The 18,958-nt window shown below is 37.4% G+C and overlaps 1 protein-coding gene across 3 annotated transcripts in view; it reads left to right on the top strand.

The window, feature by feature from the left end:
• FOXJ3 (forkhead box J3) overlaps positions 1-18,958 on the top strand; it is a 147,140-nt gene that overhangs the window by 111,972 nt on the left and 16,210 nt on the right. For all 3 annotated transcript variants that reach the window (XM_042950255.1, XM_042950254.1, XM_042950256.1), the window contains 5 exons: positions 5,508-5,636; positions 8,826-9,000; positions 12,899-13,315; positions 17,062-17,163; positions 17,791-17,982. In XM_042950255.1, coding sequence (XP_042806189.1) covers positions 5,508-5,636; positions 8,826-9,000; positions 12,899-13,315; positions 17,062-17,163; positions 17,791-17,982 — 1,015 coding nt within the window. The remainder of the gene's footprint in view (positions 1-5,507; positions 5,637-8,825; positions 9,001-12,898; positions 13,316-17,061; positions 17,164-17,790; positions 17,983-18,958) is intronic.

Here is an 18,958-nt window from a genome sequence, read left to right as displayed (position 1 = left end):
TAACAGTATTGTATTCATGTGTACATGAAAGCTGGCTAGGTGAGTAAATCTTAAATATACTCATCATTAAACGGAAATGGTAATTATGTTGATGCAAGAGTGGTATTTATTTTGGAGTACATAAGTGTATCAAATGAACACCTTGTATACCTTAAACTTTTATGTTCTATCTCAAAGTTGGAAAAAGCCCAGTTATTATAACTGTATTCATGGAGGAGCTAAAGGATAGGTTGAACATTTGTATAGACACATGGAAGATATTTTTTTTAAATACAAATCAAACTTCTTAGAGATAAAAATTATGTCTGACTTGAAAAATACACTTGATGGAATTAATAGCAGATAAGACAGAAAGATGATTGACCTTGAAAATATAGCAGTAAAAGTTAGACAAAATGAAATACGTGAAAAGACTTTAAAAAAGTACATACATAGAGTATTAGCACTGGTAACAACTTAAAGCAACCTAATATATGTGTAATTGAAGTTCCTAATGGAACTCTGGATCTATAGAAAGGAATTAGGACTAGAAATGGTAACGACATGAGTAAATATAAAGCTTTTTCTTTTTAATCTAAATCTCTTTAAAAAATAATAAACTTTTTCTTATTATTTTTTAAAAAATGTTTTATGTTTATTTATTTTTGAGAGAGAGACAGTGTGAGCAGGGGACGGGCAGAGAGTGAGGGAGACACAGAATCTGAAGCAGGCTCCAGGCACTGAGCTGTCAACACCAACACGGGGCTTGAACCCAGGAACTGGGAGACCGTGACCTGAGCTGAAGTCAGAGGCTTAACTGACTGAGCCACCCAGGCGCCCCGATAATAAACTATTTAAAGATAACAAAAGTATGTTCTGGGTTTATAACATGTAGAAATAAAATATAGGACAACAGTAGTACTCAGGCAGGTAGAGGAGAAATGGAAGTGTTAGGAAAGAAGTATTAAATAAACTTTGAGTAAGCAGAAACAAAGCTATTATAGGTGACATGATTGTTTATATGGAAAATTCAGAAAAATCTACAGATAAACTGAGAACTAATAAATTAACAAGGTCTTGATATCAGTATTAGATTTTAGAAATCAATTACATTTCTCTATATGAGACAGAAAATAAAAAGATGACCATTAAGTTAGCTTCCAAAAACATCAAATACCTAGGATTAAATGGAAGATGAACTCTACACAGAAAACTATAAAAAAAAGACTCAGAAAAATAAATTATAGAAAGAACAAAATAAGAATTAAAAAAATAAAAAATCAAAAACCCAGAGAAAACAAAGGAAGTATAAATAAATGTATGTATAATTTTCATTGAGAAGATTATTATAAAGTCAGTTTTTCCTAAATTGATCTGTAGATTAAAATCTCAATCAAAAGTCCCCTATGTTTTTTGGGGGGGAAGGGAAGGGAATAGAAAATGACTAACTGATCTTAAAATGTAAATGAGAATCCAAATGGCAAATGGTAGTTGAAGAAAATGTTGAAGAAAAAGATAAATGGTAGAGGATTTATATTTATACTTCCAAATATCAAGAGTAAGCCTACAATAATTGAAAGAGTGATATTGGCATAAGAGTCCACAAATAGACTTAAGGAACAGAACTCAGTGATGTCTTTGAACGAACGGTGCTGGATCAATAGGGAAACCAGATTTTCCATTCACAAAAATCAGTTCGAGATGGATCTGAGATACAAATATAAATGATAAAACCATAAAACTCTCAGTTGGATGAAAAAGAAAAGGAATTTTAAGAAATGTAATGAAGTAATAAAGATTTAAGAGTAGATATTAGTGTAACAGAAAATAAAGCTTTGTGTAATCCTTTAATTTTACTATAAAAGGACAGAAAAGCATACATTGTATGATTCCATTTATACTTAGTTCAAAAACAGGAAAACCAGTCAATAGTGGTAGAAGTTGGTATAGTGGGTGCCTGTGATAGAGAAAGGGATGGATAATGACTAGCTGGTGAATGGGAGAGCACCTGAGTGGGCCTTCTGGAATGCTGGTAATGTTCTGTATCAGGTTCTGTGGTCTTTGGACTCCTAGGTAACTAAGACCCTTTTAGGGATTCCATCAGGTCAAAACTATTTTTATAATAATACTATCATACTATTTGTCTTTTCCTTTATTTTTGTATTTTCATTGATGGAGCAGAAGCAGTAGTATGTAAATGTTAGCACAGATCAAGGCAGTGACACCTAAGTATTAATAGTCATTGTATTTTCGCTGCCCACACCCTTCAGATTAAAATAAAGAATAACAGTTTTACTTAAAGATTTCTTTGGTGAAGCAGGAAAAATAGTTTTATTAAGTTGTGACCTTTGAGTACATGTCTTTTTAACATTCTTTGTAATGAAATGGGAAGTATGCATAAAACACTTAGACTACATGCTGAAGTACCTGCCTGTGGTTGTTTTGTGTGGTTGGTTGAGGTGGATGTGAAGCCAACTGCTTTGTTCGTGGATCATAGGGTTCCTTAGGGTTGAGGGAGAGGGGCAGAAGGAGAGAGAGAGAGGGAGAAAATCCTTAACAGGCTCCACACTCAGTGCAAAGCCACACACTGGGCTCAATTCCATGACCCTGGAATCATGACCCGAGCCGAAATCAAGAGTTGGACGGAGCCACCCCTGTGCCCCTGGATCATTGTTTTTACTTGAAAGAACAGTTGACACTGATTATTCAGATTTGGGTATTTGGCAGGTGTTTTCTTGGTAATGAACATAGTGAATCTGTCACCTCCAGGAAAACTGTTGGCAGTATCCTTTGCCAATGGTAAAATTTGAGCTTTGAAGCAAAAAGTAGAAGTTTGGAACACTTGTATCCACCACAAAAGACTTCTAATGAGATCATTGGTGATATTAGCAAGTATGATGTTTTGATGTTGTGTAATGAAATGTGTCCGTATTTAGAAGATCTGTATAACAATGAACGAGTATTTTCCATATGGCAGTGAATAATGTTACAAAACCATGCATAGATGAACGGTCCATTCACAATACAGGGTCCAACAGTGGACTTTAATGTATCAGAGTATGAAAAATTTAGTGGTATGTTTTCAGGTCCACATTGCAACTAATCTTTAAAAAATTGTCATTTGTCCTGTTTTGGTATGGTATCAAAAAAGTCCATCCACAATGATCTGAAAGCCTGTTAAAATATTCTTCCCTTTTCCAAATATATATATATGTGTGTGTGTGTGTGTGTGTGTGTGTGTGTGAGAGAGAGAGAGAGAGAGAGAGAGAGAGAGAGAGAGAGAGAGATAGATACTGGGCTTGCTTTCTATAGTTGCACCTAAACAACTTACTGCAGCAGGAAAGAGAATCTAGTGGTTTTCTCTTAAGCCAGGCATCGAGATTTACAATAATGTAAAACTAAAGGAACTCCTCTAATTTTATTTGTTTATTGGGAGAAAATATTTCTTATGTTAACATTTAGTTGGGTTTATAATTGTTTTCTTTAAGTTAATGAAAAATGTGTTTTAATATACAACATGCTAATTATTAGTAGATACATCAGCACAAACAGCTCCTTGACTCTCCAATTTTTAAGACTGCAAAAGTGTTCTAAGATCAGTTTGAGAACTGTTCTATACTTTGTTCTGGCTGGTGATTACATAAGTAGCCCACTTTGTAATAAATTAGTAATTTGTGCACTTTACTCTGTGTATGTGTTACATTTTAATAAAAAATGTTTATCCTTCTTCCAGATAAGATTTTGTCCAAGATTTCTGACTTGAGTGATAGGTAACTGAGCATGGACAGGACAGAGTGATCGGCTAAGAAAATTACCATAGGATGCTTGTAATTTGTTGGGCTAGGAGCCTGTAAGGTTGATTTTTTTTTTTTTAAATGAAATTTATATTGGAAGTATTTACCAGAAAAATCTTTGCCAGAGTTTCCTTTACTCCCTCTTAGTTTTTCTTATATTCTTTTCCCTATTTAGTTCCTAGGCATGTATTGTTCCTAGCTGATGTTGAATGAGGAACAGTTTGGTTTTGCCTTAAGTATAGAGGCATACATGCCCAGTTTTTTACATATTTGGCCTCTTGGCAAATATTTGTAGCATTTAGCATGACTCCATTTTTAGCACAAACAGAAGGGTGGTGATAGGTCAATTGGTTATTAAGTTAGCAAATATTTATTAACTGTATACTGGTAGAAAGCACTATGTTGGTTATGATTACTTATTGGGGACTTAAGGAGCTAACAGTCTAATAGTGGATAAAAATTTGATAAAAATTAGTTATACCATACAGCTAAATGTATTGTGCCCATGGAAATAGCATAGAAAGGAAAGTTGGTAGTAGCATCTGAATAGAACGTTGAATTATACTTAGGCTAGTTAACTGTTTTAAAAAATCTCATTTTTATTGGTTTCTAATTAAAAATTATATTACTTATTTTAAACAAACTTGAGCATTGTAAAAATATCAGTGATAAGTCTTCAGGAATACCCAGCCACCTGCCAATTAACCATTGTTAACAGCTTGATTTATAGACCTTAACATCTAATGTTTATATTAGCATCTTGTTACTTTTAATGAGGGTTTTTTTTGTTTTGTTTTGTTTTTTAGTGTTTATTTTTGAGACAGAGAGAGACAAAGCATGAGTGGGGGAGGGGCAGAGAGAGAGGGAGACACAGAATCCGAAGCAGGCCCTGGGCTCTGAGCTGTCAGCACAGAGCCTGACATGGGGCTTGAATTGGCGTACCGTGAGATCATGACCTGAGCCAAAGTCGGAAGCTTAACCAACTGAGCCACCCAGGCACCCCTTCATCTTGTTATTTTTAAAAATTAGATCACATACCTATGAGTTTGCAAATGTGTTAGACTGTTGAGTTTCCACTTTTCAATAATGCAACCACTATGATGCCTGTGATTTTTAAAAATTCCTTTTTTGTGTTTTTTGATGCCTAAGATTTTTTTTTTTTTATAGAGAGCATGTGCCCACGCACGCACATGAGTGGAAAAGGGTCAGAGAGAGGGGAAGAGAGAGAATTCCAAGCAGGCTCTGTGCTAACAGCCCCAGCATGGGGCTCAGTCACACAAAATGTGGCATCATGACCTGAGCTGAGATCAGGAGTCGGATGCTTAAATGACTGAGCCACCCAGGCACCCTGATGCCTAAGATTTTGACAGAAGAGAATAACAGTTTTGTTTAAGGCTTGAGTAAAAATAAATGTATGCATTGTAGAAATGTTTAACAGTAAAAATCTACAATCCCCTTATTGAATGTTGATGAACTAATTATACCTGAAAATATATCGAATTTATGACTTCTAGATAGGATATGCTTTTCAGTTTGAGAGTAAATTGTTTATTTAATGGTGAACATGGAGTTAGCAATGAAGGGCATGGAGTTGGGGTAGGTAAGCAGCAAAGGAAAGACTGCTAACATTTTATCCTCCTGCCATATACCAGCCTAATTGTATTTTTGTAGAGTTGCTTAAAAAGTACTCTTTTCAGTGGGAACTACTTATACAAATGTTTTTTTCTTTTCTAGGTAACATTGTACAACACTGATCAGGATGGTAGTGATAGCCCACGCAGTAGCCTTAACAACAGTCTCTCAGATCAGAGTTTGGCATCTGTTAATTTGAACAGTGTTGGAAGTGTGCATAATTATACACCGGTAAGTCTTGATGAAGTTAACATCTTTGTTAAGTACTCCTTTAGTGCTTAAAACTAAACCAGATATCATTGAAGTGCAAATAAAAAGTGAAAATGTGTATTTTTCACAATCAATTCATTAGCTTAGATAAGTAGAGCAGATTCCTACCTTGACAGTGTATTAATTGGACTTATATTTTACCAGGTTAGATACAAATATATGGTTGTATGATGTTTTATTATTTTGGTCTACTTTATCTGTTCTGTGTCCAAATGAAAAGTAATTGGAATAGGAAAAAAAATTCTACTTCAGTCTAGCAAAGCTATACTTGATGATACTTTACAGTCCTTGGTAAAAGAGTTTAGAAGATGTACATATCACCTCGTTTTCCAGCTGTAGATATGAGAGGGGGATTCTACAAACCACAAAGATTAGGATGACTTGGTACCCAGTTGTTAAGCAGCCTTATATTTTTAATTTTAGTCTGGAAAACAAAGCTATGCTATTAAGGGACCTGTGTGTGCTGATTTTGTTACCTATAATAAGAACATGACCCTTGTGTTATTTGATACCTCTTTTCAAATCATCTGGCAACTGTCTTCCCTAGAAGATAGAACAGAGCCCAAGAGCCATATACTACTCTGTTCTTTGGTTTAAATTTGGTCTCACTAGTTCAGTCCCTATCCCAGATTGAGTAAATAGGCAAAACCTTATACAGGATAAAGATACACAGGGGTGGGAGGAACCTTAAATAAGAAAACAACTCCAGGGAAACCAAACTGAAAGAGCAGAATTAAAATTCACATTGAATGTAAAAAAACAAAAGGTGGCTCTGCAAAACTGTTTTCAGTGCTCTGGGGAAAAAAATACTCTTTCAGAATGCAGAAGTAACATAATGGAATAACAGTTATGTAAAAGAAGGTACTAGATCTGGAGAATTGAGAATTATAGGTGTCCCTGAAGAAGCAGCTAGAATAGTTAGCATAGAAGCAGTTTTCAGAAGAAATAGAGATTATAAAAGGGTTACTGAGCTGTAGGAAAGGTTAATGGGGAAAAACCTATACCTAGACACATCATGACACATTTTAAAATTTCAAAAGTAATCATCCATATAAATACTCTGGTAGAAGAAATAAGATATATTCAAAGAAACACAAATCATACTTCTGGAATGCTAAGTATCAGAGGATAATGGAATACTTCATGTAGAGTTTTGAGGGAATAGGTTTGGATTATGTCCAGCTAAATTTGCATTCATATGTGAACTCAAGAGAGAGACCTTCTTTGATACATGGAGCTTAAAAAGCATCCTACCTTTGTTTTCATGTACCCTTCCTAAAAAACATTACTTCGCTGATCAAGAGATGAACTAGAGTAAAGCATTCAGTAATGATGAAATCACGATATAAAAGGATTGGTTGGTGCATTGAAGCAAACTAAGCAAAGATTTAATGATTTTAAGTTGCTTTTAAAATAATGTGAATGTAGGAAATCTTGACAGCAAACAGAATCAAAGAACACAGAGTATGGTATCAGAAAATAAAATAAAAGGAAAGGAAAAAATTAAATTTGTAGAACTAGGTGACAGAAGAAAGAACAAACCTATCTATGTACACGTAGGAGGGTTAAACTTCTCTGTGAAAAGCCAGACATTGTAGACCGCTCTTATTTATTTATTTTTTTAATGTTTATTTATTTTGAGAGAGAGAAATAGAGAGCAATCAGGGGAGGGACAGAGAGAGAGGGAGACAGAGAAACCTAAGCAGGTTCCGTAGTGCCCTTGCAGAGCCGGACACAGAGCTCCAACTCCCGACCCATGAGATCATGACCTAAGGTGAAATTAGGAGTCGGATGCTTAACTCACTGAGCCACCTGAGTGCCCCTAGACTGCTCTTTTTCATTTAACAAGACACCAAGTGGTCATCAAACACTTCTTAAGCAATCGTATAGCACCAGCTGCTGGTTGGGCTTGTCACAGGTGTATAGATTGAGTCTGTAATGACACAGTGAGCCCAGATGCACTGGGACAGTGTTACTACTTATGTATAAGCCAGATCAGTATGGTGTCAGCTCCACATCCCACAGGATGATTCCAAACTAGGGGAGCCAGGTGACAGACTTCACAAGTGGTGGGTCACTGTAGTGCAGGAACACATTCCATACTGCAACTAAGCAGTTGTATAACTTACAGCTGTACCCTAAGAGGGTAAAGTAGAAAGTCCCCTGCCTCGCTGGAAATAGGGAGGCAGATGAGAAACTGTCTCGTGGCAACTTCCTGCAAGGTAGAGAGGGGGATGAGAAACTGCCCCATGGCTGCCTCCCACAAAATAGGAAGGCAGATGAGAAATGGATGAGAACTTGCTCCTCATAAGACCACTCGCATTCCATGTTCCAGGATAATCGCCACAGCTTAGGTCATCCTGCCATTGAGCCTTGCCTCTATGGCCTGTGTAGAGATGTGTAATGTTGCCAATGTGTCAGTGCCAGTACCACCCCTTGATAAAATCTTTAAGAGATACAGATGATCATTTTTTATTTTATTTCTAGTTGTGCTGCCTTCAACGATAATTCTTATTTTTTAGGTAGTTATGCTGTTTTTTTTTTTTTTTTTCTTTGCATAGCTCAAAGCCAGGCTGTATTTGTTTTTCTCAGAATCTTCTTTACCTGTTACCTTTCGTTTCTTATTTCCCCTTGGTTTCATTTGAAACAATTTTCTTTAGAAATGGAGAGTTAGGTGTATTGAAGCTCCTTGCTGCTTTGGGCAGTGCCATACAACCTGACTCACAGTATTTGAGTTTAAATACTTAAAGATTAATTGAATAAATGAATGAGAAATGTTAGTAATACCCTAATAGAGTGAGTTGGAGACGAAATTGCTTCAGAAGAATCAAGATGAAGATTCTACAGAAACTGGAAGGGTTCCAGGCCTGGCTCATCATTTATTAGTGTGATCTTGGGAAGGTCATTGAACTTCTTTGAACTCTTTCCCCTCTTTTATGAGATGTGGTGATTGGGTTAGATTTCTGTGGTTCTTTAAAATCCAAGTTAACAATTTTGTGGTCTTGTCCTTTATGTGTACCCAACTTAACAGAGAATGGGAAAGCCAAAGACAGGGACAATATTCAAATAGTTTCATTCCTGTATTGTATGTAACAAACCAATTCTGATGTATAGAGCTACTAAATTAGTGGTATTTTCTTTTAACGTTAGGTGACAAACCATCCAGAAACGGTCTCTCAGTCATTAACTCCTCAACAGCAGCCACAGTACAACCTTCCCGAACGAGACAAACAACTACTTTTCTCAGAGTATAATTTTGAAGATCTCAGTGCCTCATTTCGGAGCCTTTATAAGTCAGTTTTTGAGCAGTCACTTAGTCAACAAGGTGAGTTTGTTTTCTTGGGGGTGGGGATTGTTTTATTGAAGTGTAATTGACATACATATCCTATTAGTTTCAGGTGGACTTTTTTAAAATACCTTTTTTGTAAAGTAAAGTTTTCTAAAAATTTAATTTATTTTTTAAATTTACATCCAAGTTAGTTAGCATATAGTGCAACAGTGATTTCAGGAGTAGATTCCTTTTTTTTTTTTTTAATGTTTATTTATTTTTGAGAGAGAGACAGAGCATGAGTGGGGGAGGGGCAGAGAGCGAGGGAGACACAGAATCCCAAGCAGGCTCCAGGCTCCGAGCTGTCAGCACAGAGCTCAGTGTGGGGCTCAAACTCACAAACCGTGAGATTATGACCTGAGCTGAAGTCGGACGATTAACCGACTGAGCCACGCAGGCGCCCCCAGAAGTAGATTCCTTAATGCCCCTACCCATTTAGTCCATCCCCCCCCACACAACCCCTCTGTTTGTTCTCCATATTTAAGAGTCTCTTATGTTTTGTCCCCCTCCCTGTTTTTTAATTACTTTTGCTTCCCTTCCCTTATGTTCATCTGTTTTGAAAAAAAATTTTTTTTTTTAACATTTATTTATTTTTGAGACCGAGAGAGACAGAGCATGAATGGGGGAGGGTCAGAGAGACGGAGACACAGAATCTGAAACAGGCTCCAGGCTCTGAGCTGTCAGCACAGAGCCCGACACGGGCTCAAACTCACGGACCGCGAGATCATGACCTGAGCCGAAGTCGGCCGCTTAACCGACTGAGCCACCCAGGCGCCCCTGTTCATCTGTTTTGTATCTTAAAGTCCTCATATGAGTGAAGTCATATGATACTGTTGTAAAGGAAATTTTTATTGAAAAATCTTTTTAAGGCTTATTTTCACATAGCAGCTGTTACATTTCTTTAATGGTTGAACAGTATCATCATGATCAAACTGAATATTCTTTGTGCCTTTACTGTGCCCTGTGTATATTTATATAATAGCACAAGAATGCAGATCAATTTCATCTTGCATACTTACTTCACTTCCTAGTGGTGTCCTGGAGGAGTGCTGTGTGAAGAGTTCTGACACTGCATCTGTGCCCTGTGGGGGAGGCTGCCATGGTTAATTAGTGTCTGGCATGTGAAGTGTTTGAGTGGTAAATGTTGCACTACAGGAATAGATGTGCCTTGCCTTTCTGTACCGTTATTAGCAAAGAGATAGCTGTTGGAATATGGTAGCACCAAGTTTGTAATTTAATGTGTGGCACTTATAAGTGAACACTATAGGATCACCATTTTATACAACACACTTAAATCATATTTTAGCAATAAAAGTGATTTTGGTTGAGATGCTCTGTTGGCATCTCAGTCAAATGCTAGATTGTTCTGTTATGTGTTACTGTCCTTTAGCTGCTGGTTTAATTTTAGTTAGAGTCATGTGATAGGATCAAGATGTTGCATTGTCCTTCCTCCATAAAATACTAGTCAGAAATTGTTGGGAACTCTACTATTAAAGTACTTTCTAATTGCTTCGTTTGACAAATTATTTCTGCCCCAACTCAGAGAGCGTACCTGTTCACAGCAGTGAATAAAATAGACAAAAATCCCTGTGTTTATAGTTTACATTTTAATGATTATCATTGTCAAATACTATGAAAGTTATTTGCATCAGTGAATATCAGTAACTTGTACAGGAAGTTGGTTTTTCTGGTTAAGGTAAGATTCATGTATTTTTCTCAAATTTTGTTTTAAATTTTCTTTCTAGAAAAGTGCAAAAGGGACTAATACAAGATTTTGCTAGCAGATCCAGCTGTGGTGATCATATTAGGAAAATACTGGCTTTGCCCTGCGTCGGGCTCTGTGCTGACAGCTCGGAGCCTGGAGCCTGCTTCAGATGATGTCTCTCTCTCTCTGTTCCTCCCCTGCTCACACTCTATCTGCCTCTCTCAAAAATAAATAAACATTAAAAAAAGAGAAATACTGGCTTTGAAATAGCAATGGCAAGAATTTCTGAAACCCCTAATGATATTTCATCACACTAAATTTTTTTTTTTAAACAATTTGGGATTGAAAATGGAATAGATCATATCTGGGTTCCCTTTTAAAATGGTAAGATGTTATTGGAAATAGATAATGAAGTAACTGCTTTATTTTATGTGACTGTAATAACCTTGTAGATTCCCTGTAAATAACAGTTCTTTCCAGGGCCAAGGCAAGAACTTAACTCTTCCGTGTATAAAATCTTAATTTATTAGGTTTTGAGGTTATCTTACAATGTACTCTAATGCAATTTTGCTATTAAAAAAAATTTAGTTTATTTTTTGAGAGAGAGAAAGAGCAGGGGAGGGGCAGAGAGAGAGAGAGAGAGAAGGAGAGAGAGAGAATCCCAAGCAGGCTCCCCACTGTCAGCACAGAACACAGTGCAGGGCTCGAACCCATGAACCGTGAGGTCATGACCTGAGCTGAATTGAGAGTCGGATGCTTAACCGACTGAGCCACCCAGGTGCCTCTAATGTAATTTTACTATTAATGGGGAGTATGAGAATAATATCACTTTTGTTTAAAAGGTTTGATTCTTTTACTGACTGGCACTACGCTTCAAGATTTTATTTTTCATTTAATAAAATTTTTCTTGTGTTTGGTTCAGTAAAATGTGTTATGTGCCATCCTTTGGGATCTGTAAGTAGCGTAGTCATGTAGAACAAAATATTGGAATAAGATTTCTTAAAATGAATGTGTACCTGCAAACCAAAAGTACATTATTTTTAACATTAGGTGCTTCTGGTCTAATCATCATTATCATCATAGCAGCTAACATTTACTGAGCTCATCCGCACCCTGCACTTGCACCATGGCATTTAATCCTCACGATTCTGTGAAATAGATACATCATACCCATCTATAATTGAGGTAATGGTGGCTTGCAGAGGTTAATAACTTTTCAAAGTTACCAAGCGTGCAGATGGCAGTACAGAGACTTGAATCCTTACTTTCCGGTGCTGTAAATTATGCAGTCTTAGTCCCTAAAGTGTACATGTCTCAAGAATACTCCATAAGCCAAATGAAGAAGCAGTGGAGGTGGCTGTTTTGTTTCTCTTAGTTTTAAGAATTCTAGCTACCTTTGACTTAAGAGTTTTTGGAGTAGTCAAAGAGTTCAGAAATAACAGGGCGTTATTTTCCTTTCCACCTCTGTCAAAGCCTTTGGTCTTCAGGCCTGTAGAGAACCATCCTGGACGTAACCCAACACCTTTCCCACTTTTCCCCTAACATTTACTCGGTCTTTCAAGACTTTATCTCAGATACTGCCTTTTTAAGGGAAAAAAAAAAAAGTTTTGCATTTTTTTAGTTTTGAGAGACAGAGACAGAGCACACATGGGGGAGGGGCAGAGAGAGAAGGAGACACAGAATCCGAAGCAGGCTCCAGGCTCTGACCTGTCAGCACAGAGCCCGATGCGGGGCTTGAACCCATGAACCGTGGGATCATGACCTGAGCTGAAGTCGGATGCTTAACCAATGGAGCCACCCAGGCGCCCCTCAGATACTGCCTTTTTAAGGACAGCTTTTCCATATCCCAGCCCTTTCCTAACTGAATAGGCAAGAGGCAGAATTCCTGTGTGCCTTCTGTATACTTCTGCCTTAGTACTTACGTTATTGGACATAACCTCCTTGAGTGTCTGTCCTTCTTCTAGGCCATGGGCTACTTGAGGGCAGAGCCTGGTGTTTCTTAACTCTTCTCAGTGATTCCAGAGTCTGGTGTTCAGTGGATGTTCCATCAACACTTTTTAAACCGAACTGCATTGTTTCCTGAGGATGTGTACCTCTGCTCTGTAAACGTCTGTTTATTTTGTAAACGTCTGCCACAAAATACAACTGAAATCTGACCCTGAATGCTCTTGCTTCTCTGACTATGTCTAGGTTTGATGACCATCCCTTCCGAATCTTCCCAGCAGTCCCACACCTCGTGTCCATATCAGCACTCTCCTAGCAACACAGTGAGCTCTCATCCACACAGCAACCAGAGCAACCTGTCCAACAATCATGGCAGTGGCCTCAGCACCACGGGCAGTAATTCAGTCGCACAGGTCTCACTGCCTCACTCCCAGATGCATACACAGCCGTCTCCACACCCATCCCATCGACCACATGGTTTACCACAGCATCCACAGCGTCCCCAGCACCCGGCATCGCACCCGCAGCAACACAGCCAGCTCCAGCCCCCTCACCCCCAGCACCCCTCTCCACATCAACACGTACAGCACCATCCGAACCATCAACATCAGCCGTTAACACATCAGGCGCCGCCACCCCCACAACAGGTATCCTGTAATTCTGGTAAGTTGGTGTCTCCTGACTTGTGTTTGGCTAACTGTGAATTAGGATATGTTCTTTGTTATCTGGGGCTTATGTATATTTACTACCAAAACTCTTCTCTCTTCTCCTTTTGTGTTTCCTTGCTGTAATCCTGTAGTTGTAACGCATTGAATCTGTACATTGTATCAGATTTTTGTGATTAAAATTTATCGTGACATCATAGGCAGACTCAGTAACCTTGTAGGTTTTGGTTTTAACTCTTGTTTGTTATCTGGAAAATAAGTGTTTTTGTGATCATTTGAAATAAGAGTGGGATGCACAGTCTGTCTACAATCTATTGTGATTCAGTGTGGTATAGAAGAAAGTATAGATTTGTGTCAGAAAAACGTGTATTTGAGTCCTCATTATGGCTCTTATGATCTTTCATGTATTTCTCTTAGTCTTATTATTTTCTCATCTATAAATATGGAACTAAAGTACCCTGATATACAGTGTTGTTATGAGGATTGCTTTGAGAATACAAATAGGAAATGCCTCGTCAGGTACCTAGCCTTTAAGTATTCAGAGAATGTTCCCACTCTTCCTTTCTTCACTTATTCCTGCCAAGTATCTCATTTTAGAAAGATAGATTGCAAAGGAAGAAGACATTCTTCACATTCTCATTTTTAAAAAATCTATTGCTCTTAAGATAGGTCTTGATAGTTTCTGGTGACATGCTTAATTGACATTGCTTATAGACCAGGCATCTCTCTGTATTGCAGCACTCCCAAGGGGTGCCACAGACATAGACTACAAGGTGATTGGGGCCCTTTGGAGCTGTGCCAGAGTACAGATCCTTCCCTCAGCTTGCCTGGCTGCCCACTTAACCATCTAAATCACTGATGAGATTTCTATCCTGGAGGGACAATTTCTAAGTGCTGGCCAGTGCTAGTTCTTACCAATTAGAAATTGATCATTATTTCAGGCAATTAAAAATCTGTTGAGGGGGAAGTAACCTTTAGATAGTGTATACTGTCTCTTATATTCTGACTTTGCTATAAAGTTTAAGTTTTTCTGAAATGGTTTCCTTTTTTACAAAGTAGAAAAAATATAATTTGGGGGGAGGGGAGAATTAAGGTACAGAAATGCATATCAGAGTACTTGAAACTTAGTAAGTTTCTTTTCATAATTTATTTTGTTTTCCCAGTTAATAACTAAGTAGGTTCTAGAATAAAGTTGAAAATTGGGTATAGTTCTTTCCTTGATGGAAGATCTCCTAAAACACCTTAAAATTATTTTTAAGTTTATGCCTAGAAAAAAAAGTATAAATATAGGCCTCTTTTGTAACTGTTAGTGTTAGTCACTATTGCCCACCTTTAAAAAAAATTTTTTTTATTGAACTTGTAATTCATGCACCATGTTACATTAGTTTTAGATGTACAACACAGTGATTCAACAACTCTACATGTTATGCTCTGTCCACAAGTATAGCTACCATCTGTCACTATACAATGCTGTTAAAATACCTACCACTGACTGTATTTCTTACGCTGTACCTTTCATACCTGTGATTTGTGTCATAATTAGAAGCCTGTACCTCCCACTCCTCTTCACCCATTTGGCACCCCCAACCTGTTTGTTCTGTGTTTTCAGATTCCACATATAAGTGAGATCTTAATGATATTTGACTTCCTCTGACTTTCTTCACTTACACTTGCCTACCTTTTAATGTCAGTGCACTCTTCAGAAAGTTAAGCTTGTTCTTAGTATGATTTTTTAAAGACACTTTAAAAAAATTATTGTATTTTATTTTAGAGAGCGCTAGTGGGGGAAAAGGGCAGAGAGTGAGGGATGGGGAGAGAATGAAAATCTTAACCAGGCTCTACACCCAGCATGGAGCCTGATGGGGGGCTTGATTCCATGACCCTGGGATCATACCCTGAGGTGAAATCAAGAGTCAAATGTTCAACTGAGCCACCCAGGCACCTTGTTTTTAATATGATTTTAAGGATTGACTAATGATTGTAGAGATTTGATACCAGTAGAAGTCTGATGCTCTGGTCTTTCTTTCTATTAAATCTAATGATTGCTAGGGCAGAAAAAAAGTACTATTACAGCTGAAAACACTCCATCATGTGGTCTTAGTCGCCTGTTATTATATCAGCAGTTGCTTGCAGGAGAAGGAAAGTAGCTGTTCACCTGGAGCTGTTAGGAATAAACATTTTGGCTGTGATAATAATCTCTTTGAATTAAAAATTTGTCATTTATAAGATGAGGCTAAGCAGGTTGTCTTAAATAGGGAAGGAATGGAAGAAACTAATAGTTGTTTGAGTTCCCACTATGTGGTAGGCAATTTAGATACATCATCTCATATTATCTTCCCAATTCAAGTATGAATTACCACATTTAGTAGATAGGAAAGTGTAACTCAAAAAAATTAAGTAGTTTGCTTGAGATCAGAGCTAATAAGTGGTAGAATTGGAATTTATTTTGTGGCTCTTCAGGACTTCAAAGATTGTAACACTAGTAATTCCAAAAGGACTAAAATCAGTAACCATTTACTGATTTGTAGAGCTTGTTTGCCTAGCCACTCTCTTGCAGAGATTGCTTTGCGTTGCCAAGTCAGCATTTATTATAGGTTATGGACTTGAAAGTCTGATGGACTTGAATGTTTGTGCCTCAGTTAGGGCATTATTTTTCCCCAACAAATTTCTCGCTAAATTAAGAGTTGCCTAAGGGCAGAGTCATGTTGTCTCTGGTTCATTGTTTATTTGAAACAAAAGTCCATAATTGGCAGGTTTTTGTAAACCAAGTAACCAGTAGTTGCTAGAGAGTTATCCGTGTTACGGCAAAAAAATCCTTTTTACTAGTTCTTACCTTTATCCATCCAGGGATGATTCCGATAACAGAATAATTTGTGCAGCAGTCACTGAAGGGAGGATTTTCTTCCTCTGCTCAGTACTGTCTCATTGAGGGTAGTTCTTGCCCCATGCCCCTGAGTAGTGATCACTTTGCTGACATACAAACTGTGGAGTCTTAACCCTCCTGATGATGTCACATCAGAGCGCACTGTTCCTGACTAGAAATGCCCTGGTTTGGATTCATCAGCATTTCTTAGAGAGGTCTCAACCCTTTCTTTTGCTACTTTGCCAGGAGGACTGTATTAAGACATTTCTCTCTCCTAAGGTTGCCTTGTAAGAAATTTGTCTACTTGCTATACAATCTCATTTAACTCCCTAAGTCACTTAAGTCAGTGCTTTAAGTTATACTGTGTTGCTTCTAAATGGGAACCTACCTCTGAGTTACAAAGAACATATCTCTTAATGTCATAACAAGACAGGAAAATGAACTTCATATAGTGGCGAGGGCAGATGTATTATTGATTTATATGACCTGTAGTGCCTGGCCATTCATTTGTACTGTACAGATGTAAAGAGCACTAATCAAGTTTGACATTTTAAGGTGATAGGGCTATTTGTGAGCTGTCAGACTAGAGCTTAGAAGCACCAGGTTCAAGTTTTGGATTCATCATGGTGACCTTGCTAAGTTATGCCATCTCTCTGGGTTCATTTTCTTTTTATTTATGGAACGAAGAGGAATAAGACCCCTCTTCCTGTTTCACAGAGATGACTGCCCCCAGAAATACATGATATTAATGTGTGCAAATCCATTTGTAAAACTGGATAGGAATCTGCCAGTGTCAGGAATAAGCCCAGCTCATTATCTTCCCCTCTATACTTCACACTCACTATTCAAGACTTATAGTGTTGTCAATATTATTTTTATAGGTGTTTCGAATGATTGGTATGCAACACTTGATATGCTAAAAGAAAGTTGTCGAATTGCCAGCAGTGTTAATTGGTCAGATGTAGACCTTTCACAGTTCCAAGGTGAGTATTGGGTCTTTTTGACATATAACCAAATACACATGATCCTGTTTTCTCTCATAGATACAAGTTTCGTTGTGGTAGAAATAGAGGTCTTCTTTTTTTTTTTATTATTATTATTTTAACGTTTATTTATTTTTGAGACAGAGAGAGACAGAGCATGAACGGGGGAGGGCCAGAGAGAGAGAGGGAGACACAGAATCTGAAGCAGACTCCAGGCTCTGAGTTGTCAGCACAGAGCCCGACGCGGGGCTCGAACTCATGGACCGTGAGATCATGACCTGAGCCAAAGTCGGCCGCTTAATCGACTGAGCCACCCAGGCACCCCAGATATCTTCTTATCTAGTGTTTCTTTTGCAGTTGGAGTATGCTTAAAAATTCTGCAAAATTCATAATTAAGTCTTTTAGTCAGTTGATATAGCAGAGGGTCAGACAAGAGTTCTGAAAGAAGTTTGGCCACATTTAGAATAATTAGGCTTTGAATAATTTTTAAATGTCATTTTGCATTGCATGGGAAAATCACTACCAGTGGAAATCTTGAGGGCTAAAAAAAAATTGTGTCTTGTTATTTTCATTGGGATATTTGTAGAACAACCTATGCTAACTGTATTTCTAATGCTTTTCTCATAGGTTTGATGGAGAGTATGAGACAGGCAGATCTCAAGAACTGGTCTTTGGATCAGGTTCAGTTTGCTGATCTCTGTTCTTCTCTTAACCAATTCTTTACACAAACTGGCCTTATCCACTCACAGAGTAATGTTCAGCAAAACGTCTGTCATGGTGCCATGCATCCAGCAAAACCTTCCCAACACATTGGAACAGGTATGGATTTAATTATCTTCTCGATTTTCTCTCTTTATTTGTGTGAAATTCAGTAAGTGAGGTAACTTGGTATGTTACCTGGTATATTAATGGTGACAATGATCTGTTTGCATCTTTTTATTTTTAAGAAATGAAATGAACTCAAATAATATATGTATTTAAGGTATATTTTAGAAAAATTGAGATAAAGAGACTATATTTTTCTGTCATGATTTCTATGATTCTTTTGTTTACAATTGACTTTCCTTTGTGATCTTTTAAGTTCTCAAACAAGAATTAAATGTTTTAGATACATTTTTATAAGAATATAGTTATGAAGTTATATCAGTTTAAATGTGTATAGACTTGCAAAGAAAATCAGCATGTCTAATTTTATATATCTTCCAAGAATGTTAAGATTTAAATTTCAAAGTTTACTTGAAGAGCACATAATGGTAAATAGTCTCAGTATTTTACTCTTGACTCAAAATTTGTGCTCTGTAGTTTTCATCTCACTTTCTTTTCTCGTTACCTTTGTAGCCATCTCTGATTACAATGCCTTCCCTTTTCTCAAGTTTCTGTTCTGTAGGTGTTTAATATCCAAGTTCTTTCTTCATTTTAATTTCTTTCCACCTTTTATCTCTTAAGTTGACTTTCTGTTTGTTATTTTGGTTTTATATTTGATGCATTTTTAAAAAGTTCTCTCATTTTATTTACTTATTTTGAGAGAGACAGAGACAGCATGAGTGGGGGAGGGGCAGAGAGAGAGAGAATCCAAAGCAGACTCTGTGCTGTCTGCACAAAGCCCAGTGCAGGACTTGAACTTACCAAACCGTGAGACTATGACCTGAGCTGAAACCAGGAGTTGGATGCTTAACCGACTGAGGCATCCAGGTGCCGCCAAAAGTCCTTTCTTTTCTATCCTGAGTGGCTTTCTTCAACCATTATCCTAGCAAATTTCACATATTTGGTCTTTACATATTCTCAAGATTCCCAG

Source organism: Panthera leo, chromosome C1, assembly GCF_018350215.1.
Source record: "Panthera leo isolate Ple1 chromosome C1, P.leo_Ple1_pat1.1, whole genome shotgun sequence".
Classification (NCBI taxonomy): domain Eukaryota; kingdom Metazoa; phylum Chordata; class Mammalia; order Carnivora; family Felidae; genus Panthera; species Panthera leo.
Note: the sequence above shows the minus strand (reverse complement) of the source record. Positions and strands in the feature narration are given on the sequence as shown.